Source organism: Xiphophorus hellerii, unplaced genomic scaffold (assembly GCF_003331165.1).
Source record: "Xiphophorus hellerii strain 12219 unplaced genomic scaffold, Xiphophorus_hellerii-4.1 PGA_scaffold_63__1_contigs__length_250000, whole genome shotgun sequence".
Taxonomy (NCBI): domain Eukaryota; kingdom Metazoa; phylum Chordata; class Actinopteri; order Cyprinodontiformes; family Poeciliidae; genus Xiphophorus; species Xiphophorus hellerii.
Genome location: NW_022587638.1, coordinates 77,514 through 103,059, shown reverse-complemented (window position 1 = coordinate 103,059; position 25,546 = coordinate 77,514). Strand labels below are relative to the sequence as shown.

The 25,546-nt window shown below is 37.6% G+C and overlaps 3 protein-coding genes and 1 long non-coding RNA gene across 12 annotated transcripts in view; 2 read left to right on the top strand and 2 right to left on the bottom strand.

The window, feature by feature from the left end:
* vps13c (vacuolar protein sorting 13 homolog C) overlaps window positions 1-15,187 on the bottom strand; it is a 95,999-nt gene extending 80,812 nt beyond the window's left edge. For all 9 annotated transcript variants that reach the window (XM_032557343.1, XM_032557349.1, XM_032557346.1 and 6 more), the window contains exon 1: window positions 15,035-15,187. In XM_032557343.1, coding sequence (XP_032413234.1) covers window positions 15,035-15,134 — 100 coding nt within the window. In that variant the 5' untranslated portion in view covers window positions 15,135-15,187. The remainder of the gene's footprint in view (window positions 1-15,034) is intronic.
* LOC116716530 (ADP-ribose glycohydrolase OARD1-like) lies at window positions 580-2,455 on the top strand. Its single transcript, XM_032557355.1, has 3 exons — window positions 580-1,072; window positions 1,208-1,266; window positions 1,355-2,455. Exons 1-3 carry the CDS (start codon window positions 880-882, stop codon window positions 1,493-1,495), a joined length of 393 nt encoding a protein of 130 aa, XP_032413246.1. The 5' UTR covers window positions 580-879; the 3' UTR covers window positions 1,496-2,455.
* A 4-nt stretch (window positions 15,188-15,191) lies between the features above and the next one.
* agrp (agouti related neuropeptide) lies at window positions 15,192-21,913 on the top strand. The gene is made up of 5 exons (XM_032557354.1): window positions 15,192-15,282; window positions 19,782-19,884; window positions 21,041-21,257; window positions 21,417-21,514; window positions 21,604-21,913. The coding sequence occupies exons 3-5, from the start codon at window positions 21,122-21,124 to the stop codon at window positions 21,790-21,792; spliced, it is 423 nt and encodes a 140-aa protein (XP_032413245.1). The 5' UTR covers window positions 15,192-15,282; window positions 19,782-19,884; window positions 21,041-21,121; the 3' UTR covers window positions 21,793-21,913.
* LOC116716532 (uncharacterized) lies at window positions 15,656-23,638 on the bottom strand. The gene is made up of 5 exons (XR_004338532.1): window positions 23,379-23,638; window positions 19,870-19,872; window positions 17,878-17,881; window positions 17,537-17,546; window positions 15,656-15,666 (listed from the first exon to the last, which is right to left on the bottom strand). It is a non-coding gene; the product is annotated as an uncharacterized LOC116716532 (long non-coding RNA).
* Between the last annotated feature and the right edge of the window lie 1,908 nt (window positions 23,639-25,546).

Genomic DNA, 25,546 nt, shown 5'->3' with positions numbered 1-25,546 from the left:
TCTTGGTAGAATTATATTTCTACATTTCCAATTATTTACTATCATTTGTAATAAAGTGATGCCAACACCACTGATTCAACAGTGAGGAGTTTGTTCTAGTCATCTTAAAGATGGAAAGAGTCAATGTTGTGCTGATTCTGAGTAACTGAATGACTTTTTATTCATTTCAGAGTTCAATCAGCGAGGTTATTCATTTTGTGATGGTCCTAGTCTATGAAAGAAAGAAACAAAGAAAGAAAGCAGCAAATGTACATGTTGGTTCCCCTGAAAATATGGATAAATTCAGTCATTGTAGGGTTAAAGTAATTTGAAGAGGGAGAAGCGTATAAACAAGTCAAGTCAATGACGAGTCAATGACTTGATGCAATCTGCATTTTTAACTCGGTTAACTTAACTTTTTGGTTTTTTTTACTGACTTTAATACATTTAAATTGCTACGTTGTTTGATAAGTAGAATGGAAATGACTTTTTTTGTAAATGGTTTTGAGATTACCTATTGTAAATTAGCGTTTTAAAAATCAACTGAATTGAATTAAGAAATTTGACCATCCGATTGGACTGAAGAGAAATGATGAGCAATGTTTTATGGGTGGATGAAAGCAAAGATTGGTATTTTTAATTTTTAATTTTTTTTTGTAACATCAAAAGTTCATTTTTGAGGCAAACAGAAAATCCAGCTTATTATAGTTTACTGGGACTAACAACCCCCGGACAAATTTGGAAAAAAATTCAGCTAATGTGGGTGGTGCTTTAAGGAACAATGAGACAGAGCCTAGTGTGGGGATAGATGGTGAGGGGATAAGCAAGGCTGTAGTAAGCGCCGTTACCAATTTGGTACTTTGTGGTTATAGTTTTCTCCAAGTTGCGTTTGAAGAAATTATGAACATGGGTAAAACTGAGAAACTCTATCAATCAACCAACTGGACATTGAAGTATGTCACCGGAGATTTATTCTCCTGTCCACGCGATGAATCCTTGGCCCACTGCATCAGTGAAGACTGTCGCATGGGAGCAGGCATAGCGGTGATGTTCAAGAAGAAGTTTGGTCGAGTCTCAGAGTTAAAGGAGCAGAGTGAGTCAGACTAGTTACTAAAATCTTTGTTTTGGAAAAAAAATTTTATGTTTTTGCAGTTCATTCAAATGTCTGATTTCAACAGCAAATGCTAAATCATATCCTGTTTTGTATTTTTTTTGTATGTCCTAATAGAGAAGCTGCCGGGGCAGTGTGCTGTCCTGACACATGATCAACGTTTCATCTACTATCTGGTAAACATACCACAATTATACTGCATAGGACCAAAACCTGTTTCATTATTCAATCTGGTAACTGTATCTTTCCTATTATGTGTCTCAGATCACAAAGAAAAAAGCCAGCCAGAAACCCACGTATGTCAACCTAAGACAGAGTCTGGAAGACATGAAATCTCACTGCTTAGAAAATGGTGTCAATAGGATATCAATACCCCGGTTTGTAGGAACTACTGTGAATAAATGACTATAATAAATACCCTTAAATCTTCTTCTTTATTGGGAATAATTAATCAATTTGCTTGTCTCGTATCTCCTCCCTTGGAATTGGCTGTGGCCTGGACCAGCTGCAGTGGTCAAAGGTGTCAAAGATCCTGGAACAGATCTTTAAAGAGACAAATATCTCCATCACAGTGTACAGCCTGCCCTGTGTTGGGTCAAAGCTTCAAATGCATGCCGTGTAGTACATTTTCATTGGGGGTTTTTTAGCTTTAAATCCTTTATAATCTCTTAAAATTTTGGATGAAATCAACACTCCTTAAACAGTTTTAAGGAAACAATAAATAAGGAAACAATAAAAACCTCCCCAAAAGATGTTTACATACAAGACTTTTAACATCCCACTGATGTAAAAATGATGTTTCCTTCCATTAAAGATACAAAACTTATTGTAAACACTGATGTTGCACTCTGTCACTATCGTACTACATGATGCTACTACTAAATCATGCTACACAAAATGATCCAACAAATCACCTGAGGCAGGTAAAATACAATAGTTATGCCTAAAATTTGTTTTTTGTTTTTCTAAATCTATATAGTTGTTGAAAACGTAGCTTTTCCTGTGAATCTGTAAATCTAAAATGTGAAAGAGTTTGCTTCTCTAGCTTTATTTTCCTGACCCAAATTCAGGAGCAAGGTTGTTGTCACAAGATTTTTTTTTTGTCATGAGTTTTTAGTGATTCTGATGCTTGACTTTTTTAGTATTTGTAACCTGTGAATTATGTTGTACAGAATATTAGGACTTATATCTTTGTAAATAAAATTTAAGACAACAGCTTCATTTTATTGCAAGGGATGACCTTTACCTGCTCAGACAACAGGCAACGGTATGTAGGAAAATGCAATTTGAAATTTTTATAAATTTCTTAGTTTGCCTCAAAAATGAACTTTTGATGTTACAAAAAAAAATTAAAAATTAAAAATACCAATCTTTGCTTTCATCCACCCATAAAACATTGCTCATCATTTCTCTTCAGTCCAATCGGATGGTCAAATTTCTTAATTCAATTCAGTTGATTTTTAAAACGCTAATTTACAATAGGTAATCTCAAAACCATTTACAAAAAAAGTCATTTCCATTCTACTTATCAAACAACGTAGCAATTTAAATGTATTAAAGTCAGTAAAAAAAACCAAAAAGTTAAGTTAACCGAGTTAAAAATGCAGATTGCATCAAGTCATTGACTCGTCATTGACTTGACTTGTTTATACGCTTCTCCCTCTTCAAATTACTTTAACCCTACAATGACTGAATTTATCCATATTTTCAGGGGAACCAACATGTACATTTGCTGCTTTCTTTCTTTGTTTCTTTCTTTCATAGACTAGGACCATCACAAAATGAATAACCTCGCTGATTGAACTCTGAAATGAATAAAAAGTCATTCAGTTACTCAGAATCAGCACAACATTGACTCTTTCCATCTTTAAGATGACTAGAACAAACTCCTCACTGTTGAATCAGTGGTGTTGGCATCACTTTATTACAAATGATAGTAAATAATTGGAAATGTAGAAATATAATTCTACCAAGATAGAACTTAATCCGCTATTACCGGGCACAAATGGAACTCCATAAAGTTTCGTAGTAAAAGTCACATTAATACACAATCAGAGCGCATCAACCGATCCTCCGCAAAAATACAAAAAAAAAAAGCAAACAAACAAACAAAAAAAAAACATTTGTTTATCATGTCAGAGTTTTAACAAGAAAGAAAAACACAGAGTATAGGCGATAAAATTGTTGTGTTATTAGATACAGGTCACAACAGTTGGAAGTGTACATTTTATCTTTAGGGTTTTATGTAACACCGTACTAATAAGCTACAATATTGTTGGTGAATAATATCACAGTGAACACAGATCCTAATCATCCATCACTAGTGGATCTGGTCTTCTCTTCTTCCGCAGCCCTTGGATGAACAGGAACAACTGATGTTTGTTCGTTCTGTAGGACACAATTTCCCTTTAAGGAGAAAAAAATCAAAGTTTAGTTTGTTTTACATTGTTGTTTTTCAGCACACGCAAATGATAGAGCACTTAATAAATTAAAATAAAAGTTGTTCATTTACATTATATTCATTTAGACCAAAAAGGAAAGTTATTAGTTATACTCTAGAATTCAGAGTAGAATTCAATTTTTTAACGAGATCCAAATTTTTTAAAGTTTTGACCAACCTTAAAGTGTCTTCAGCTCGTGGAGCCGTTTCAGTGAAGTTAGCGATCATGGAGGGAAACTTGCTGCTGCTGTTCTGCTCGGTCAGAATGTTGCTGATGTCAGAAAAATCTGCTGTCATGTGATGAGCTGTAAAAAAAAAAAATTAACAACCATGTTTGCAAAAAGAAGTGGCAAGACCGTATTTTCACTTAAGACTTATAAAATAGTTTGATGATTTTGGTTATGCCTGTAGAATTTAAACTGAGGTAACACTGAACAATGAATCGTTAGGTAAATAGTATTAATATTTTAGAAGGGGAACAATGACTTTTTTTTAATATAACAGAAACGTAAAATCTACTCTTTTTACATCTTTAAGATGACTAGAACAAGACTCACTGTGAACACTGAGGGCGATGAGTTCAGCCAAAAGTAAAACATTCAGGATTCCCAAACAGACAGCCGCACGGAGGCAGAGCCTCTCTTTGGAGATGCTCGAACCTTAACAAAAACCTCAACCTTAGCAAAATTGAATTCAATACATGCTAAATTTCTCTGTAACTTCGTTCTTACCTGTGTGATTAGATGCAGTTTGTCCAACAGGTTCCATATTGACGTAAATTTCCTCCATCGTTTCAGACTCTGTGCTGGCTTTAAACATTGACTATAAAATCCACTGCAGTAGTGGAACTAAGTGAAAAACTGTGGAAAAGAGATGAGATGTCTGGTGTTCAACAAAACAAAAGGTAAACGTATTTTAGAGATAACAACCAAATAAAGAAATTCATGAACACAGATTCAGTATTAGTTTCTTAAATATCTTACACAACATAAAATTCTTGAAGGTTTCAATAGTTTCATAAGTTCATATTTGCTGATTCGGTTCTGTATCAATGAATATTTATTTCTCCTTTTTCTTTGTTTTCCTTCAGCTTGGTTAATCCTACTCATAATAAACACATGACACTTTTCCAGGGGTGAAAAGATAATTGACTCTTTGAAAAGGGGAACAATGATGACACAAAATTAAAAATAGTTTTAAATCACGGATATAAGGATGAAAAAATACATCTGATGTTGTGATGTTCTTGCTTCATCTTGCTCCTGCGGATGGCTGTGTCCAAAAAATATTTCCTAAAGATTAATAAATTGTTGGAGCAGATGCCCAACAGTTTTACAGGTCTCATGCTGTCCTGATAACTAGTCACAGCCTTGCTCTCGGTAAAAACAACTATCATCTTTGTATTTTGCTTTCTAAATCCTCTTTTAACCCTGTTTCTTGTCCAGTAGCAGAAACACTTACATTAAGAAACCACAGGTGTTGAACTGAAATCCTCCTTTAGTCCAGAAAATGTAAAATACCTGAATTGCATTATTACAAAACTTCTATAACCGTTGGATCGAATAATTATGGAATTGTACGTATTTATTCATATTTTAAAGATATGTACTTTTAGGACAGCCATCTAGTAAAAACAAGCTGCATGAGCCGGCTAGTACTGTCTAAACCTCAGTCACCATATCTTCTAAAACAGCCATCAGGCAGATCAACAGTTTGACAAACAGTTTGCTTTGTGAAGCACCGCCTAGCTGGGAGGGAATCAAAAGGCTAACATGCCAATCAGGTGTAAGTTGGGCGGGTTGAAGTAAGAGAAACCCGATACTGCATTCAGAGCACGATGAAGACCAGCAAGCAAAATATCAGAGTTCAGGAGATACAAGATAGAAAATTTGATTGAATCAAGACATTGCCCAGAAGTTCAGACTGGGAAGCTAACTGGCAAATTGCTAGCTAAGTATGTGGAGCAGGAAAATAGACCGTATTTACTTTAATTTATGCAACCAATTGCCTCAAAAGATTCAATTACTGCTACATATAAAAGACAAGTGTAGTTACACCGTGTGATTTTGGCAAACAATATTCTTAAACTCATCCAAAATATTATTCTCCGTAAAACTTTTTTTATTTTCTGCTTACAGCAGCAGCAGCAATATATTTGCTACATAGATTAAAGATTCACGGTCTCATTATTTGACATGGTTGTTCTGTTCAAAACCTTTTGGTTTGCTTGAGCAGAAATGGCGTAGTGTCTGGGCATGTTAAGATGTTCAACTTTTACCACCCAAAATCCTCACTACTTTCAAATAATTCACTTTTTATTTTATTTTACTTGTTGCATGGACTCAACTTAAATAGATTAACTTATAAAGCTTTTTTTTTTATATACATCCAAATGTTCCTGCCACTTGTTTAAGATGAGTACAAACAACAAGTCGATGATAATTAAGTGATGTTCGCTTGAACTTTTTTTAAGTCTAATGTTTTATTTTACAGTGAGGAAGGCCGGAGTCTAGCTTTAGCAGATGGCTGAAGGCATCTGATCCGCTTCAAACTCAGTACCTGTTTACTCCAAGGCAAAACTTTGGTAAGGTTAAATTTAGTGGCTAAAGAAAGTCAGACAGTTTATTCTCCAATGTGAGAATCCCTTGAGGTAGTCAAGTTTGTTGTTTGATCAGATCTTGTTAGTCAGTATGATTACTAATTAACGGTTGATTCTTTTGTGTCTAGATGCAATGTAATCATTCAATTCACAATTGAAGTTTTATTATGGGGATGCAGCAGATTAAATATTTCATAGTATATTTCAATGATTCCTTTTATACAGTCTAAACTCTCTGAAAAGGAAAAATGACCTTTCAGAGAAATATAATTTTGATTGCTTTGAGTATAGTGATATTTTACTTAATCTGACTGATATGATCTTCTTTAGCGCATACTGATGTTTCGCATTGATCATTTATAAGCTTATCAATTACAAGAGGTGTTGAACTGTCTGTTAGAGAACATTAGTGAACAGCATCATTAGGACCAAGGAACAAAAGCTGCAGATCATTTTTAAGGTAACAAAACAATTCACCATGTTGTGAGCAACTCTTGGAGCGTGGTTGTGTAGTGAGTATGTTTAATTTTTATTTTTAGGTAAAGTGTACCAATAGCAAACTTAGTCAATGTTATTATAAGTTATTATAAGCTAGCTGTCAGAAGATGTAAGTAAGTCTCGGTGAGAGGGAGTATTTAAGAAAAAACACAAATTCACTGATTGAATTTTTGGCTGATAGCCAGCATATATTTAAATTTGTGCAACAAACACCAAAAGAAAAAAAAACTATATAAAAACTGAATGGCCATTCAGTTTGATAAATATTTACACATTCAATAAATCAATAGAAATCCAAGGGAACCTCACCGAGGCCTGTTTAGTCCCTGTCAGATATTGTTCAGAAATAAATTTACAGATGAGGAACTTTTACTAACATGTTTCACACTAGCAAGTGTTACAGAAAAAAAAAAGAGTTTCGAATGTATTTAAACCAGGATTTACTATTTTGGAGAAAATATGAAGCAGTGGGAAGATCAGTGTTGATTCAACAGCAAAAAAAAAAAACCTGAACAAAATCATTCACAATGATGCCGGGCCAAATTCTGGAAAAGTCTGGACAAATTCTTTAACTGCGGAAAGATAAAAGTTAAATTTGAGTAGGCCTGTTTACTGTCTGTCACATATTCTTAAGAAGTACGTGTACAAATGAGGAACATTTACTGAAATGTATCACACTAGCAAGTGTTACAGAAAAAAAAAAATCTATTAGAGTTTAAAATTGAAGTGATGAAGGAAATCACAAACTCATAGTCAACACTGACTAATTGTGCTACCATAAATAATGCAGTAAAATAGTTAAACTGTAGGTTTTCTTTAGGGACTTTTGTTTCTATATGTCTTTATATACCCACACACACACACCCACACGCACACGAATGACTTGGTGAGCAGCACTGTCATGGGGCCTCCCACCCCCCACCCACCAAAAAGTCACGAGAATGAATCCTGTGCTGGCCTTTACACCATATCAATCAACCCCCGATAGAGACCCAATTGAGATGATCGGAAATATAGAGAGCCACACGTGTCACGCATGATGACCGGAGGTCATGAGGGTCTTCCTGATGGCTGGGACCTGTCCCGCTTCAGGCAGTATATCAGAAAGACCTTCCGTTTAAAAAAACGGATGTAGTTACAACATCCAAATCTATTTGAATATACTATATTGTATGTTACTATTGGTTTTCTAACACTGAACCCTCTTGTCTCTGCTTCTATTGGCTAATTCAAACTCATAGAGGCCAGAAGGAGTTCACCTTAAACAATGTATGGCGTTGAGACATCCTGAGGGACATCTCTGTCCAGTATTCAGCCCGGACACACGCACAAACACGGACGGGTTGGTGAGCAAAACCGGAGTTAATTACAACATTCTATTTAAATATATTATATCGTATATTATTCTTGATTATTTAACACTTATTGTTCTTTTATACTTTAATTGTATTACTCATAAAACTCGGAGCCTGTCTCTGTTCCTATTGGTTGAATTGAAATTAGCGGGAATATAGTGTAACACGTGTTAAGCATGCTGAGGTCATGAGACCGGATGGGGGGAGGGGAATCATGTGACCGGATAGGGGGAGGGGCATCATGTGACCGGAAATTAAAATCAATTAGTCACGGGTCATTAATCACTCATCAATCAAACTCCGATTAAAATTTGACAGAAGGTGTCCTATATTACTCTCTAATAAACATTCTAATTATAAATCAACTACAAAACAAAAAAATAAACTAAATAATCTACATTTTAAACTTTAACTGAAAATAATGGAGAAATAGCTCCTACAATAAACTTAACATTGTTGTTGTTAACAGAAACTGATAAGAGGAAAGCGTGAGTTGTCTTATGAGTGGAATTACAGAATACAATTGCTCTTACACAAATCATTTTGTTTGTTATCCAGAGAATACTTCAAAATGAGAAGGACATGCCATGGAAAAACAGACTGGGTTGGGATCCAATGGAAAGGGGGGACAATGCGCCACCCTATTCAACAAGACGGAAGCAGCTGTGGAGTTATTGTAGTCAAAGTAAATTAATGAGTTCATGTTTTTTGTTATACAAGTGTGGATACTGTGTAATTATTATAGAGAAAAGTTGTCTATCATCAAATACAGTCTCTCTGGTTAGTTAAAATGGGCTTTCGGAATTGTGGAAAGAGTGTGTATTCACTTGGAGGAATACAGACTCCCCCAACAGTAGCCCATAACTGGGGTCAGTGCAACATGCCACACAGTATTTGTAATTACAGTTCTTTCATCATCTTCTAAATGTTGAAACATTTAGATGTTTCACTACAGGTATCTGTACTAACAAACATACCTGTTTTAGTATATGTGGGTACACTATATATGTCCACATGAATGTTTTAAGTCTGATGCATTATAATGCCATAAAAAAAGTCTTTAAAAACTTTTTTTTTCTTTAGATGGCAAAAGCACTGATGGAAGCCTTCCCTCTGATGCCAGATGTAGATTTTGACACAACAAAAAAGGCAATGAAAAGTGAAAGAAGAACTCTCGCTCTTCAAATCCTTGATGCATCAGGTATACCATGTGCATTTCGACTTACAATACATAAACATACACACATATATATTGCAGAATCTCCCCAGCTCTTACATTACTGAACCAGTCTTGACTGGTGAATTTAAGGTTTTTTATTTTATTTGATTAAGATCAACCACCATCATCAAAGTCACCACAATAACCTCAATAAATGTGAAAACTAAAACATATACAAACATTGTAATACAAAACATGAACTTAACCAATAAAGATAACAAAACTAAACAGACCTCGCTGCTTTCGCTGGGGAACACTAAGTTTTGATTTCTTTGTGACAAGCACATCTTGACAGTTCAATTAATTCACTGTTTCAATGACTCTTTCAACTTATATAGAGTCTGCCCTCATTAGCTCCTGCAGCCCGTGAGGTCAATAAAAAAAATAATAAATTACAAAATGCAAATTCCATTTCACAAAATATAAACCACCAACAGTGCCAATCCAAACAGACAAAGATATCTAAACGATATGCAACATTGATAATTTAGAAAATTTACTTTAGTTTACAAATGTATTTTATATAATCTCCAAGTATTAATAATTTTAAATTAATTTTCTGAAATAATTAGCTATTTTGTTATATATATATATATCGATCTATCAATCTATCTTGTTTGAATATGCTGTATATTCTTCTTGATTACAGTATTTGATGACCACTGTTGGTGTGCGATGTGCGCTGCATACAAAGCCCCGGGGTCTGGCCCTGGAATGACAGACTGGGTGAGAAATCAAGAGTTGTCAATGTAAAATTCAGAATTAGACACAGGAAATGACTCTTGGGAGCCATGAAATGTTTTATATAATAAATGACAAGCAATTAAACACCAAACTGTGTGACAGGAGATGAGTAAGTTCAATACTGCTAAACATGTATATTTTCTTGTATTTGTGAACAGATCCAGTGTGACAACTGTGACCGATGGTACCATGCCCTGTGCATAAATATGAAGAGCACAGAATTTCAAAAGAAAAAAACAGGCAGTTGGAAATGTGTATTGTGTAGTTAATCTGAAAACTAGAAACTGTGTTCATTATTGTTCGAAATACGTTTTGAAAATATCTGTGGAAAATGAAAATGTAATATGTTTGTGTGGCATTGATGCTATGTGTGATGTATAAAGTGTACTGGAATCATTTCAAATTGATAAGTAATTTTATGACGTTATCTGAAAGCTATTGAGCAACAATCTTAAACTTTAAGGAAAAGATTCCTAAAAATTATAAAATAAAAACATAAAACATAAATAAATGTCTGTGCCTCATCTATAGGGACTAGTATAATTATTTCAAAGTGATTTTGAGTCAATAGGTCACATGACCTGGAAGCTATTGAAGAAAAACTCTCAATTTTGAAGAAAATAATTCCTAAAAAATGGAAAATGGCTAAAAATGGAAAACAAATGTCTGTGCCTCATCTAAAGAGACTATTAGAATTATTTCAAAGTGATTTTGAGTCAATAGGTCACATGACCTGGAAGCTATTGAAGAAAAACAGTCAATTTTGAAGAAAAAAATTCCTAAAAAATGGAAAATGGCTAAAAATGGAAAACAAATGACTGTGCCTCATCTATACAGACTGGTAGAACAATTTCAAAGTGATTTTGACTCAATAGGTCACATGACCTTGAAGCTATTGAAGAAAAACCCTCAATTTTGAAGAAAAAAATTCCTAAAAAATGGAAAATGGCTAAAAATGGAAAACAAATGTCTGTGCCTCATCTAAAGAGACTATTAGAATTATTTCAAAGTGATTTTGACTCAATAGGTCACATGACCTGGAAGCTATTGAAGAAAAACACTCAATTTTGAAGAAAAAAATTCCTAAAAAATGGAAAATGGCTAAAAATGGAAAACAAATGACTGTGCCTCATCTAAAGAGACTATTAGAATTATTTCAAAGTGATTTTGACTCAATAGGTCACATGACCTGGAAGCTATTGAAGAAAAACACTCAATTTTGATGAAAAAAATTAATTAAAAATTGAAAATGATTTAAAATGAAAAACAAATGTCTGTGCCTCAATTAAAGGGACTATTAGAATTATTCCAAAGTGAGTTTGAGTCAATAGGTCACATGACCTGGAAGCTATTGAAGAAAAACCCTCAATTTTGAAGAAAAAAATTCCTAAAAAATGGAAAATGGCTAAAAATGGAAAACAAATGACTGTGCCTCATCTAAAGAGACTATTAGAATTATTTCAAAGTGATTTTGAGTCAATAGGTCACATGACCTGGAAGCTATTGAAGAAAAACCCTCAATTTTGAAGAAAAAAATTCCTAAAAAATGGAAAATGGCTAAAAATGGAAAACAAATGACTGTGCCTCATCTATACAGACTGGTAGAACAATTTCAAAGTGATTTTGACTCAATAGGTCACATGACCTTGAAGCTATTGAAGAAAAACCCTCAATTTTGAAGAAAAAAATTCCTAAAAAATGGAAAATGGCTAAAAATGGAAAACAAATGACTGTGCCTCATCTAAAGAGACTATTAGAATTATTTCAAAGTGATTTTGACTCAATAGGTCACATGACCTGGAAGCTATTGAAGAAAAACCCTCAATTTTGAAGAAAAAAATTCCTAAAAAATGGAAAATGGCTAAAAATGGAAAACAAATGTCTGTGCCTCATCTAAAGAGACTATTAGAATTATTTCAAAGTGATTTTGACTCAATAGGTCACATGACCTGGAAGCTATTGAAGAAAAACCCTCAATTTTGAAGAAAAAAATTCCTAAAAAATGGAAAATGGCTAAAAATGGAAAACAAATGACTGTGCCTCATCTAAAGAGACTATTAGAATTATTTCAAAGTGATTTTGACTCAATAGGTCACATGACCTGGAAGCTATTGAAGAAAAACCCTCAATTTTGAAGAAAAAAATTCCTAAAAAATGGAAAATGGCTAAAAATGGAAAACAAATGACTGTGCCTCATCTAAAGAGACTATTAGAATTATTTCAAAGTGATTTTGACTCAATAGGTCACATGACCTGGAAGCTATTGAAGAAAAACACTCAATTTTGATGAAAAAAATTAATTAAAAATTGAAAATGATTTAAAATGAAAAACAAATGTCTGTGCCTCAATTAAAGGGACTATTAGAATTATTCCAAAGTGAGTTTGAGTCAATAGGTCACATGACCTGGAAGCTATTGAATAAAAACCCTCAATTTTGAAGAAAAAAATTCCTAAAAAATGGAAAATGGCTAAAAATGGAAATCAAATGTCTGTGCCTCATCTATACAGACTGGTAGAACAATTTCAAAGTGATTTTGAGTCAATAGGTCACATGACCTGGAAGCTATTGAAGAAAAACTCTCAATTTTGAAGAAAATAATTCCTAAAAAATGGAAAATGGCTAAAAATGGAAAACAAATGTCTGTGCCTCATCTAAAGAGACTATTAGAATTATTTCAAAGTGATTTTGAGTCAATAGGTCACATGACCTGGAAGCTATTGAAGAAAAACCCTCAATTTTGAAGAAAAACATTCCTAAAAAATGGAAAATGGCTAAAAATGGAAAACAAATGACTGTGCCTCATCTATACAGACTGGTAGAACAATTTCAAAGTGATTTTGAATCAATAGGTCACATGACCTTGAAGCTATTGAAGAAAAACCCTCAATTTTGAAGAAAATAATTCCTAAAAAATGGAAAATGGCTAAAAATGGAAAACAAATGTCTGTGCCTCATCTAAAGAGACTATTAGAATTATTTCAAAGTGATTTTGACTCAATAGGTCACATGACCTGGAAGCTATTGAAGAAAAACCCTCAATTTTGAAGAAAAACATTCCTAAAAAATGGAAAATGATTTAAAATGGAAAACAAATGTCTGTGCCTCAATTAAAGGGACTATTAGAATTATTTCAAAGTGATTTTGAGTCAATAGGTCACATGACCTGGAAGCTATTGAAGAAAAACTCTCAATTTTGAAGAAAAAAATTCCTAAAAAATGGAAAATGGCTAAAAATGGAAAACAAATGACTGTGCCTCATCTAAAGAGACTAGTATAATTATTCCAAAGTGATTTTGAGTCAATAGGTCACATGACCTGGAAGCTATTGAATAAAAACCCTCAATTTTGATGAAATAAATTCTTTAAAAATGGAAAATGATTTAAAATGGAAAACAAATGACTGTGCCTCATCTAAAGAGACTAGTATAATTATTTCAAAGTGATTTTGAGTCAATAGGTCACATGACCTTGAAGCTATTGAAGAAAAACCCTCAATTTTGAAGAATAAAATTCCTAAAAAATGGAAAATGATGTAAAATGGAAAACAAATGACTGTGCCTCATCTATACAGACTGGTAGAACAATTTCAAAGTGATTTTGACTCAATAGGTCACATGACCTGGAAGCTATTGAATAAAAACCCTCAATTTTGAAGAAAAAAATTCCTAAAAAATGGAAAATGGCTAAAAATGGAAAACAAATGACTGTGCCTCATCTAAAGAGACTATTAGAATTATTTCAAAGTGATTTTGAGTCAATAGATCACATGACCTGGAAACTATTGAAGAAAAACAGTCAATTTTGAAGAAAAAAATTAATTAAAAATTGAAAATGATTTAAAATGGAAAACAAATGACTGTGCCTCATCTAAAGAGACTATTAGAATTATTCCAAAGTGATTTTGAGTCAATAGGTCACATGACCTGGAAGCTATTGAAGAAAAACCCTCAATTTTGAAGAAAAAAATTCCTAAAAAATGGAAAATGGCTAAAAATGGAAAACAAATGACTGTGCCTCATCTAAAGAGACTATTAGAATTATTTCAAAGTGATTTTGACTCAATAGGTCACATGACCTGGAAGCTATTGAAGAAAAACCCTCAATTTTGAAGAAAAAAATTCCTAAAAAATGGAAAATGATTTAAAATGGAAAACAAATGTCTGTGCCTCAATTAAAGGGACTATTAGAATTATTTCAAAGTGATTTTGAGTCAATAGGTCACATGACCTGGAAGCTATTGAAGAAAAACACTCAATTTTGATGAAAAAAATTAATTAAAAATTGAAAATGATTTAAAATGGAAAACAAATGACTGTGCCTCATCTAAAGAGACTAGTATAATTATTCCAAAGTGATTTTGAGTCAATAGGTCACATGACCTGGAAGCTATTGAAGAAAACATTATATTTCTTTGACAGGAATGTTAGGTTCAGTAATTTGTTGATAGTCCCTAAGTGAACCTTCGGGCGCTGCGGCCGGGAGCGGTGGAGAACCGCTGGCCGACAGTAGCGTTCATAAATCGGATCAACCTTGAGCTAAACGCCGCTTACTCCGCGGAGCTCGAATATCGAATATCCAACTTGAAACTAACTTCACTGCGGTCAGGATCAGTCGGTCCGCCTGCACAGGTGCATGAAGTTGGTGGGGGTCACTAGTTTTTGTTTCCCATCTGCTCCGTTAAATCCATGAAGCCCAGTGAAGCGCAGGTTTTCAGTCCAGACTTCTTTCCAATAACATAAAACCCGGTTCTTACCGGAAGTTACACCTGAAAACCCGGTTCGGTTCGGGTCCAGGTTGGTCAGACTTTAATTCGGGGTACATTTGAGTTGCTGTCAGTAAATATGATCAATAATCCGTTCAAGTATAGTGGTAGAGTCGCTGTCGTTTCCGGGATTAACGGAGGGTCTGCTCAATAAAGTTTAGATTCCAGCAGAAATACGAGGGATCTGTGTTTTAAATTAAAGCCGAATTAAAGGCTGGATCAAACAAACAACCATCTGCCTAACTTATTAATAGCATGGCGAATGCATGCAGTGAATAGTAATATTAACGTGTTTCTCTGTTAGCTGTGAGCTAGCAGGACTCACCTCCCCAGATCCCGATCTTCAGCTGAGACTTGTCCAGGTTCTCCACGTAGTCCCCGATGTACCTGTTCAGGAGGTCGCTGACCAGAGACTCGAACACCATGGCTGGAAGCTGCTGACGGACCCGCCGAGGGTCGCGGGCTGTCTGCACCTGACTTCCGGGCTGCGAGGATCGACTCGATCTGGGATCTACAGGCGCTGTCTGCAGGTGTGTGTGTCTGTGGAGAGAGAGGCTGGTCAGTCAGGTGACGGTGAGTCAGGAGGAACTGGGAGGATCTCCGCCATGTTTCTCACGTGATGATAACTCATAAATAGAAGCAATTCATTTCAATCTGCACTCCATGATGATCACTGTACTACGGAAGCCTGGAGCTGCCAAAAGAACTCTGCAGTCACATTGGGGAAACTTTAATTTTTCAAAGAATATAATATCATATTAATACAATTGACATATTTATCATGCACTAACAAAAACTTTCATGTTGCCACAATATAATATTCTTATTGCAGTAACATGATCAACAAACAAAAACATTATGAAGTTTTCACCTTTTTATGACATGTAGCTCAATTTTTATTTGGTCCGTTTGTGGCCCAAGTTTAAACCTTTTGGCCGTAACTGAAATTGTGTGAAACTCTGAAGATCCTGTAAAACACCAAACTTGCCGCAGAGCCTGGCAGTGGCAGCATCATGCCTTCGGGCCTCGGTGGAGCTGGAGGGAACCGTGAAATTCCTTGGTAACTAAAGATACTTTGGCTCCCAGAGCAGATCCTGGTCCACTCAGGGAAGCCTGCAAAACCAGCCCAGATCATAATACCTCCACCTCTGTGCTGTTTCTGGTTTCCTCCATCTCCTGTCTGGTCTGGTCTCTCCAGAGGACACTGTCCCAGAAGTCTCGTCTCTGCTAACTTCAGTGTGGCGGCCATCTTGTTTCTGGAGAGAACAGGTTTTCTCAATCAGCCGTTCCAGACTTTTTATTATTTATTTTTTTATCAGGTTTTTGACTTTTGGCCTGTTCCTGTTACTATGGCGACAGTCCAGCCACTTCTAACAGGAAGTGAACAAAGTAAACATGTGCATTAAGCTGGTTTCCATAATCAATCAACGGTCTGATTAAACCTGTGCCGCCTGCAGCTCCAGCGTCTCGCCTCATCTGTGCTGAGTGCAGCTGTGATGTCATCAGCATGTCACTCTTCAGAGAATCGGCGCCATGTTTGCAGATAGCAACTAATGAGCTGCAGGAAGCAGCAGATTGGCAGTAATGGAGAAAGCAGCCGAGCTAATGTTCTCCAATCACAGCAACAGAGAGAGAGATTACTGGCTCTAATGAGCGCGCTCAGTCCCAACCGCCGTCCTCACAACACCGGATCAGCTGACGGGACGACATGTGACTCCTCACAATGAAGCACATTCACATCCACATGTTTTCACCCAGAAACAGAGCAGATGAGAAACAAGAACCGGGTTCTGGTCCAAACTGACATGAACCGATTCCTGGGTTTAGAAGCTGGACTGGATACAAATCCTGGGTTCTTTTCAGTCAGAGAAGAAAGTGAAGCCAGAATTCATCACATGGAAAAGAAAAACTCAAGCAGCAGCTTCACCAGTTCTAGATGTGGCAGCAATGAACCGGATCAGAACTGCGGTTCATTGCAGGAGTTGAGTCCTAGAGTTCTCTGGACCGGAACTCTGGACCGGAACTCTAGAACTCTGGATCAGAACTCTAGAACTCTGGACCAGAACTCTGGACCAGAACTCTAGAACTCTGGACCAGAACTCTAGAACTCTGGACCAAAACTCTGGACCAGAACTCTAGAACTCTGGACCAGAACTCTGGACCAGAACTCTAGAACTCTGGACCAAAACTCTGGACCAGAACTCTAGAACTCTGGACCAGAACTCTGGACCAGAACTCTAGAACTCTGGACCAGAACTCTAGAACTCTGGACCAGAACTCTGGACCAGAACTCTAGAACTCTGGACCAGAACTCTGGATCAGAACTCTGGACCAGAACTCATCCCTTCATCTGTTCTCATCCGCTCCAGCTAAATCAACATTTTCTAAATGGTTTTTAATTTTCTCACTGACTAGCAGCCATTTATTATTATTGATATTTATTGGTATTAATCAAATCAAAAAATCTAATCAAATTTTATTTGTATAGCACATTTCAGCAGCAAGGCATTTCAAAATGCTTTACATCATATCAAACACAGAAACACAATCACCAAACAAACCAAATTATTACCAAACATTTGAAGCCATTTTCCCCTAAAACAGCCCAGATTATCCAGAATCCAGAATCTGGACCGTCTGGCTGGTTCTGGAGAGCCTCAACCAAATTTTGAATTGAAAACTGACATTTTGGTTTTGACTTTGCGGTCGGTTTGAGTCCCATCAACTATATTTTTGTTGTGCTTGTCAAACCGTTTTTCTTCTTCTTATTTCCTTTCAGTCCTCTCAGATCTTCTCAACTTCTATGCACCACAAGTCTAGAACAAACTTTCTGAAAACTGCAAAACAGCTGAAACCCTGAGTATCTTTAAATCTGACACCAACTGGTTAGAGCTGATTCATGAGAACTGGGATGTCACTCATTTCAGCTCCTTCTGTTTTGCTGCTGTAACGTTTTATGTTTTCATAAAGCATCTGACTTCTCTTTCAGCGTTTATACCTTGATTGTCTTCATGTCTGGAAATCTTTTTAGTTTTGTTAAGTGATTGTAGCATGGACAGCAGATTGTTAAAAAAAACTTGATTTGATTTCAAAATGCATCCATCCGTCTGTCTGTCTGTGTCAGAAATATACAGGCATGTAAAATAATTCCTGTACATTTATGCAGACACATCTCATTATTCAATTTAAAAGCTAACAATGAAAGCTAACCATAAAAGCTAACCATGAAAAATAACCATGAAATCTAACCATGAAGTCTAACTATGAAAGCTAACTATGAAAGCTAACCATGAAAAATAACCATGAAAGCTAACTATGAAGTCTAACTGTGAAAGCTAACCATGAAGTCTAACTGTGAAAGCTAACTCTGAAAGCTAATTATGAAAGCTAATTATGAAAGCTAAATATGAAAGCTAAATATGAAAGCTAATTATGAAAGCTAATTAAGGAATCTAATTATGAAAGCTAATTATGAAAGCTAACTATGAAAGCTAATTATGAAAGCTAACCATGAAAGCTAATTATGAAAGCTAACTATGAAAGCTAATTATGAAAGCTAACCATGAAAGCTAATTATGAAAGCTAATTATGAAAGCTAGCCATAAAACAGGGGAACCCAAACATTTTGAGACCAAGATCTACTTTTTCTCTCACCAGCCAGCTGAGATTTACCTCATGACACGAAGACATAAAAATTGTAAATTAAACTCTTTTGACTTATTTTATATGCGAATATACATCAGTTATAGCAGAAATATTAAAGTGATAGAAAACCTAATGCAGTTTCTTCCTCAGTGAGACTCTGTCACTGGGAGGAGGTTACTGGTTTCTCAGTCACAAGCTGGTTGCAAACCTGAGGCCAGCAGGTGTCAGTCAGTTATGGTAGATCTGACCTTTGGTTTGATGACGTCAATATGAGAAATTTCAGACTGAAAGAGCAGCGCTAAGTTAAAAGCACATCTTCTGATGTCAGGATATTTTCCTCCTGCTCTGCTAGTCACTCGGTCTTTGAGTCGCCTTTTTTTTATGGAACCAAAAAACACAGAATTGTGCAACACCTTGTTGAAACAATAATGAGATTATTATTTTTGTTGGATCATTAACTTGAACACGTTTTGTTGATTTTTTAAAAATCCTTTAATAACATTACAAACGTTTTGTATCTTAGTGAATATTTTTGATAATCGTGTCAGAAGAAGACCTGCTGGTTTCAGCGTCTTGGTGGCGTTCAGTTTGCTACCTACTGCCGAGATCGACTCAAAACCTTCCGCGATCGACCGGTCATCACGATCGACTTATTGAGCACCGGGCCATTAAAGCTAACAATGAAAGCTAACCACAATTTACTGAGAAGGAAGACCCTCACGGTTTGGGGGTTCCGTGTTTGGGGATTTGGGGTTTGGGATTCAGTGTTTGGGGGTTTGGGGTTTTGGGGTTTGGGGTTTGGGATTCAGTGTTTGGGGGTTTGGGGGTTCAGTGTTTGGGGGTTTGGGGTTTTGGGGTTTGGAGTTTGGGATTCAGTGTTTGGGGGTTTGGGGGTTCAGTGTTTGGGGTTTTGGGGTTTGGGGTTTGGGATTCAGTGTTTGGGGGTTTGGGGGTTCAGTGTTTGGGGGTTTGGGGGTTCAGTGTTTGGGGGTTTGGGGTTTTGGGGTTTGGGGTTTGGGATTCAGTGTTTGGGGGTTTGGGGGTTCAGTGTTTGGGGGTTTGGGGTTTTGGGGTTTGGGATTCAGTGTTTGGGGGTTTGGGGTAGATGTTGGGCTGCTGCTCATGTTGACATTAAGCTCTTTATTTTTTGTGGCATTCTTGTTATAATCTTCTGATTGGTTTATTTTAGTTTCCGTCAAAGCATGAAGCAGCTCTGGTCTCACCTCAGCACATCTGGTTCTGACTCTTCAAGCCAGACAGAACCGAGCCTGGACCCGTTCCTCTGCTGGACATGTTCTGTTGCTGAAGTTCTAGTAAAATTCCTCTCATTTAGCCAACTGGGAAGAATAACTGAAGGCTTTTTATAAGACTGAAGAACTCATCTCAACTCGTGTCAGTAATGTCTAACATTTTGTGACGATACACAGGGCGACGCCCCCTGCTGGTCATGTGACCTCTTCCTGTTGATTGGCTTTAAATCACCTTCAGCTCCTCCAGAGACAGAAACGCAGCGACCGCCTCAGCCAGAAGGTGAGTTCATCCTCCTCTTTTCTGTTGGGAGTCGATGATGATGATGATGATGATGATGATGATGATGATGATGATGATGATGATGATGATGATGATCAGGTGAAAAACTGAAGGAAAATGTTGCTTCCATCATATTTTTTCCAAATTACTATTCTGGCTGGTATTTAAAATGAAGAATCGATTGATTTTCCACAGTGATCATCCAATAATAATAATAATAATAAGGTGATATCAATCAGAATAAAGCAAAATTTATCTGCAAACACAGAGAAAGGTAAATTAGAATAAACTGATGGATCTGCAGTGTGATTGAAATAGTAAAGAAAAATACAATAATTAAAATTTTTTACCCTGTGAAAAAATTAATAGTAATTATAAAAAGGTAAAATATTGTTATATAAATCAACAAAAAATATGCATAAAATTTTCTATTATGACAAGTATTGCCTTTTATTTTTATTAATAAACTAGGCAAATGATGAATAAATGTAATAAGTTTTAAGTCCTTCTTTCCATAATGTTACAAATAAAAACTATATTATTACCTATAACTATCGTCTGATCATGACTGAAAAGCTGCTGATAAAAAGATTATTGACGTAAATCTGAAGATTTCATTTTTCATCTTTGTTGTCCCCAACAAATGATTTAAAGTTTCCAGTTTGGCTCCAGAACCTTTTTCCAGATTCCTCCACAGTAACTGAGATCCGGTGAATGAAAAAGCAGAAAAATGATATTTGGAGCGTTTTCATTTCTGAAATGTTTCTGTTTAACTTCTGAAGGACAAGCAGAGCTGCAGCTCATAGTTATATTTATTTGTATTTATGATCTAGCTGTGCTGTTGATTAATGTTGGTATCTTTAAATATGCTGGTAATTTATTTGATTAAATATTGTTCTGTAATTTTAGCTAAAGTTAATATCCAACTTGGGTCAAGAGCTTAAAATCAGCGACAGCTAGAAACTCAACATCAGTTGCTCTTTATGTAATTGTTCTAATTTTGTTGTTCCTATAAAAATAAAGTAATTCTTATAATTACTATTATTTGCTTGAAATTAAGGCTACTATGTTGTTGGATTGTTTAATGCGGCTCAAATTCTTCAGATTTCCTAACAGGGAGATAAAACAGCTTCTGTTTCCTGTTTCCTCCTTTCAGAAGATCTTGTTGGAGCAGCCGAGGATTGTGGGAGTTGTAGTGCAGTTTTTTCTTCTTCTTGTGTTTGGTGACGGCAGCAGGATGTTCGGCATGCTGCTGCTCTGCTGCGCCTCCTCTGGTCTGCTGCGGCCGGCCACCTCCCTGGTCCACGGAGTCCGGCTGGACGACGGCCCGGCGGCCGCCGTCCGCCCCGACGCCGCCTACCTGGCTGACATCGGTCGGTGACAGATGTCCAATCAGAGAGCTCTAATACCCCCCCCCTCCCCTCCAGAATTACTGGTGTTCATGATTCCAGTTTCAACCTGGAGCGTTGAAGAGCAGATTGGTGTGGAAAACATCTAACCAGATGGAGTGTTTTTTCTTTCTGTGTCTGCAGATAGAGGCCACGCCCCCAGCCCTCTTCAAGATGGCGGTCTCCTTCCTGTGGACTCAGAGGAAGACCGCTTGCTGATGGAGGCGGGCTCCAACAATGAGGTGCAGGACTGTACTCTACAGCAGGTCTGCAGCCATTTGTAATTTTGCACCGAATTGACCCAACTATGGATTTTTCCCTTGTCCTGCAGGACTTGTCTGCGCTGCAGCTGCAAGGCAGAGCCGTGCGTTCCCCTCGCCGCTGCATCCCTCACCAGCAGTTCTGTCTGGGTTACTCGCTGCCCTGCTGCGACCCCTGTGACACCTGCTACTGCCGCTTCTACAACGCCATCTGCTACTGCCGCCCAGTGGGCCACACCTGCCCACAGAGACCCACCTGAACCAGAGACCCACCAGAACCAGAGACCCACCTGCCCACAGAGACACACCTGAACCAGAGACCCACCTTAACACATATGCAGTTTGCTTCAGTTTGTAATAAAGAGTTAATGTTTGATCATCTCCCACATTTTCATCGCTGATTTTCTGCTGCATGTCGACATCTTGAGTCCAAAGTCACTAAACACAAAACAGGAAAAACTAAAATTTTAATTTATACAAAGAATTTACAGAAAATTCTGCAGCGCAGAGAAAATGTTTTTGTTCAGTCTAAATATGGATTTCTGTTGACATGAAATTATGACCAAATGTTGGTAATAATGAATGAATGAATTTTATTAATGTCAGGGGGGGGGGTTGACATTCCAAACACATAAAGGAACTCTGGGTTTTGGCTGTTTTTCAGTTTTCTAGAAGTTTGTTCCAGATTTGTGGTGCATAGAAGCTGAATGCTACTTCTCCATGTTTGGTTCTGGTTCTGATGCAGAGCAGAACCAGAACATTTAAGTGAACCTGCATATGTGTTTGATTCAAGTTACCTACCAAAACTTTCTCCAGCTGAACAGAAATAAAAATGAGGATATTAGGAAACACAAAGACTGACATGAATCTTCAGTAAATCATGAAACTTTTAATGCAAAATTCACATTATTTAAAATGTCTTTGTTATGACAACCTGACATTAACCAAGAATCATCATCTGCCATAAATGTGTCATAACAGTCATCCATCCATCCCTCTTCTTCCGTTTATCCGGGGTCGGGTCTCGGGGTCAGCAGCTTCAGAAGCGAGGCCCAGACTTCCCTCTTCCCAGCCTCTTGTTCCAGCTCCTATGGGGGAATCTGAGAAACAGCCCAGGAACATCGTCCCTCCAGCGTGTCCTGGGTTTTCCCCTCCTCCTGGTGGGACCTGGACTCCTCACCAGGGAGGCGTCCAGGAGGCATCCTGACCAGATGCAGATGATGCTCCTCTCGATGTGAAGGAGCAGCAGCTCTACTTTGAGTCCCTCCCAGATGACTGAGCTTCTCTCTCTAAGGGAGAGCCCAGACACCCTGCAGAGAAAACCCATTTCGGTCGCTTGTATCCGCGATCTGGTTCTTTCGGTCATGACCCAGAGCTCATGACCATAGATGAGGGTGGGAACGTAGATCGACCGGTAAATCGAGAGCTTCGCTTTTTGGCTCAGCTCTCTCTTCACCACGACGGACCGGTACAGCGCGGCTTGACGGCAGACGCTGCTCCAATCCGCCTGTCGATCTCCCGCTCCCTTCTTCCCTCATTCGTGAACAAGATCCCGATACTTGAACTCCTCCACTTGGGGCAGGACACCCCCCCTGACCCGGAGAAGGCACTCTACCCTTTTCCGGCTCAAGACCATGATGGCCTCGGATTTGGAGGCACTGATCCCCATCCCGGCCGCTTCACACTCGGCTGCGAACCGCTCCAGCGAGAGCTGCAGATCACAGCCTGATGAAGCCAGTAGGACCACATCATCCGCAAAAAGCAGAGATGAGATCCTAAGGCCACCAAATCGGATCCCCTCAACACCTTGGCTGGTCTAGAAATTCTGTCCATGAAAGTGATGAACAGAATCGGTGACAAAGGGCAGCCCTGGCGGAGTCCAACCCTCACTGGAAACGAGCCCCACTTACTGCCAGCAATGCGGACCAGGCTCTGACATGCATTGAGGTGAGACCGACCATTTCTAGCCAAAACATCTCAACTTCACACATGAACTCAGGCTCTTACACTTTAGTGCGTAGCTTGAAGATTTTGTAAGGAAAAAAGTTCATTGTTGCCATGAGTGTCATGAAATGGTTTGTAGTGATGAGGTTTGATGCAGGGAGACTCAGGGTAAAGTGGAGAAATATTTTAATACAGTCCAAAGTTGTGCATAATGTCAGGAACCTCAGGTGAACAATGAGACTCAGAGACCAACGTAGGTAGATGCACAATGACTTGACAAAGACAGACTATTACTAGGATCCAGCAGGTGACGTTAAATACACTATGGATTAATCAAGGAACAATTAAAGGCATGACTTGAAAAAACAGGGACCAAATAGACCAAAATACATAGAAAATCCACATCCTCACAATGGAGTAGTAAGTTTTTATCCTTTACTGGTTAATTTAGCAGTAGTGACAGTGGAGATGAGGATGATGAAGAACTTGTCCCTCACTGAGGGACTTGATAGAATACAAACCTGAATGAATGCCAAAAAAGGAAAGAAAATCTGGCCTTAATACAGGAAATCCTTCCTGCCACAGGCCATCTCACTGTACAATAAAAGCTAAATCATTGTTCTGCACTAATCAGTCCGATTTTGCACAACTGCACTGTGGCACACTGCTGTACATATATATATCTGCATTTTTTGAATCTTTGCAAGGACTGCTCTTAAGTTGCTTTTTATATTAACAGCATTTTATATTTTTACAATATAAAGCATTTTATATTTTATGTTATCTACAACTACTACTCAGTGGTAGTTGTTATTGTGTCTTGTCTCTATGCTGTAACTGCGAAGTAATTTCCCTGCTGGGATGAATAAAGTACTTCTATTCTATTATTCTATTCTATTAACAAAGCAGGAATTGAAGAAATTTCTGTCATGAAACGCGGTGAAGGTGGTGAGGAAGATGCTGTGGACCCAGATTGAAATGAAGGATGAATGATAAATTTAATAAAATTGTCAGAAATCCAAAATCCAGGCAGCACAGAATGAGTGGAAGGCTAAGGCTCAAAACTGGTAGCAACTGGTTAACAAAAAACATCTGACAGCAGATTTGACGAGACAGATCAGACAGCAAGACAACTAGACAAGGACTCGACAAAGAACAAGGAAGACAGGTGGGTTTAAATACACAGGGAGACAATCAGGAGGAACAAGGAACAGGTGGAACTAATCAAGGGATAGACGGGACAACACAGAGACTCAATTGACTGAAAACGATACAGAAACCTAAATGAACACAGAGAAAAACCCAAAACCTTACAATTTCCACGTATGGAATCATGTCACCTCAGATACATGAGGTCAAGAATGTATTGGTCATCAGAGCCAAGTCTTCATCTTTACATGATACCAAGTGTTTTTTCACTTCTTAGAGAAGATGAATCTTTTACATTTCAAAGCGTCTGTAGCTGCTGTGCTAATGAATGAGGGTTGCATCCAGACGCTCAGGAAGACCCAGTGCCACCCCATCACCATTAAAATGCAGACTGGTGTCTAGTGTGTCCAAAGTCAGTCCTCCAGCATCCTGCATGTTCTAGCTCTCTGGCTGGTGGTAGAAACTTCCTCCTCAGTATGTCTCCTGATGTCTTCTAACAAACTATCATTGAACCAGGGGGAGAACTACGGCATGCAGAACTCCGGCCCTCCAGGACCGACTTTGGACACCGCTGGTCTAAGATACCACATGAGATCAGGCTGAGGTCTGGGGAACACTGGGCCCACCTCACTGCAGCCAAAAATATCAACATGCAATGATCCACCTTGCACGCGAAAAACTAGATACATCTGCATCCAATGTTTGCAACCTCAGTGCTTTGCACATTTTCACACAAGATAGACTTGAAACTGAAGATACTGTACTGTCATCTTACAGAAAAGTGTCCTGTTCAGTGTTGTTAGTTTTGTAAAATTAAAAATGTCCATAATGATATTGTATTGTTTGAGAGGAGCCAAAATAAGAGTAAAATGAGACCAAGCGACTGAATTACAGGGATTAAATAAAGGGGCGAGATAGTAG

Bases quoted from the DNA above. Each gene is read 5' to 3' on its own strand.
- LOC116716530 (XM_032557355.1), top strand. From the start codon at position 880: ATGAACATGGGTAAAACTGAGAAACTCTATCAATCAACCAACTGGACA. The intron at 1,073-1,207 runs GTGAGTCAGACT...ATGTCCTAATAG, and splicing joins CTCAGAGTTAAAGGAGCAGA to AGAAGCTGCCGGGGCAGTGT. The intron at 1,267-1,354 runs GTAAACATACCA...TATGTGTCTCAG, and splicing joins AACGTTTCATCTACTATCTG to ATCACAAAGAAAAAAGCCAG.
- agrp (XM_032557354.1), top strand. From the start codon at position 21,122: ATGTTCGGCATGCTGCTGCTCTGCTGCGCCTCCTCTGGTCTGCTGCGG. The intron at 21,258-21,416 runs GTCGGTGACAGA...CTGTGTCTGCAG, and splicing joins CGCCTACCTGGCTGACATCG to ATAGAGGCCACGCCCCCAGC. The intron at 21,515-21,603 runs GTGCAGGACTGT...CTTGTCCTGCAG, and splicing joins AGGCGGGCTCCAACAATGAG to GACTTGTCTGCGCTGCAGCT.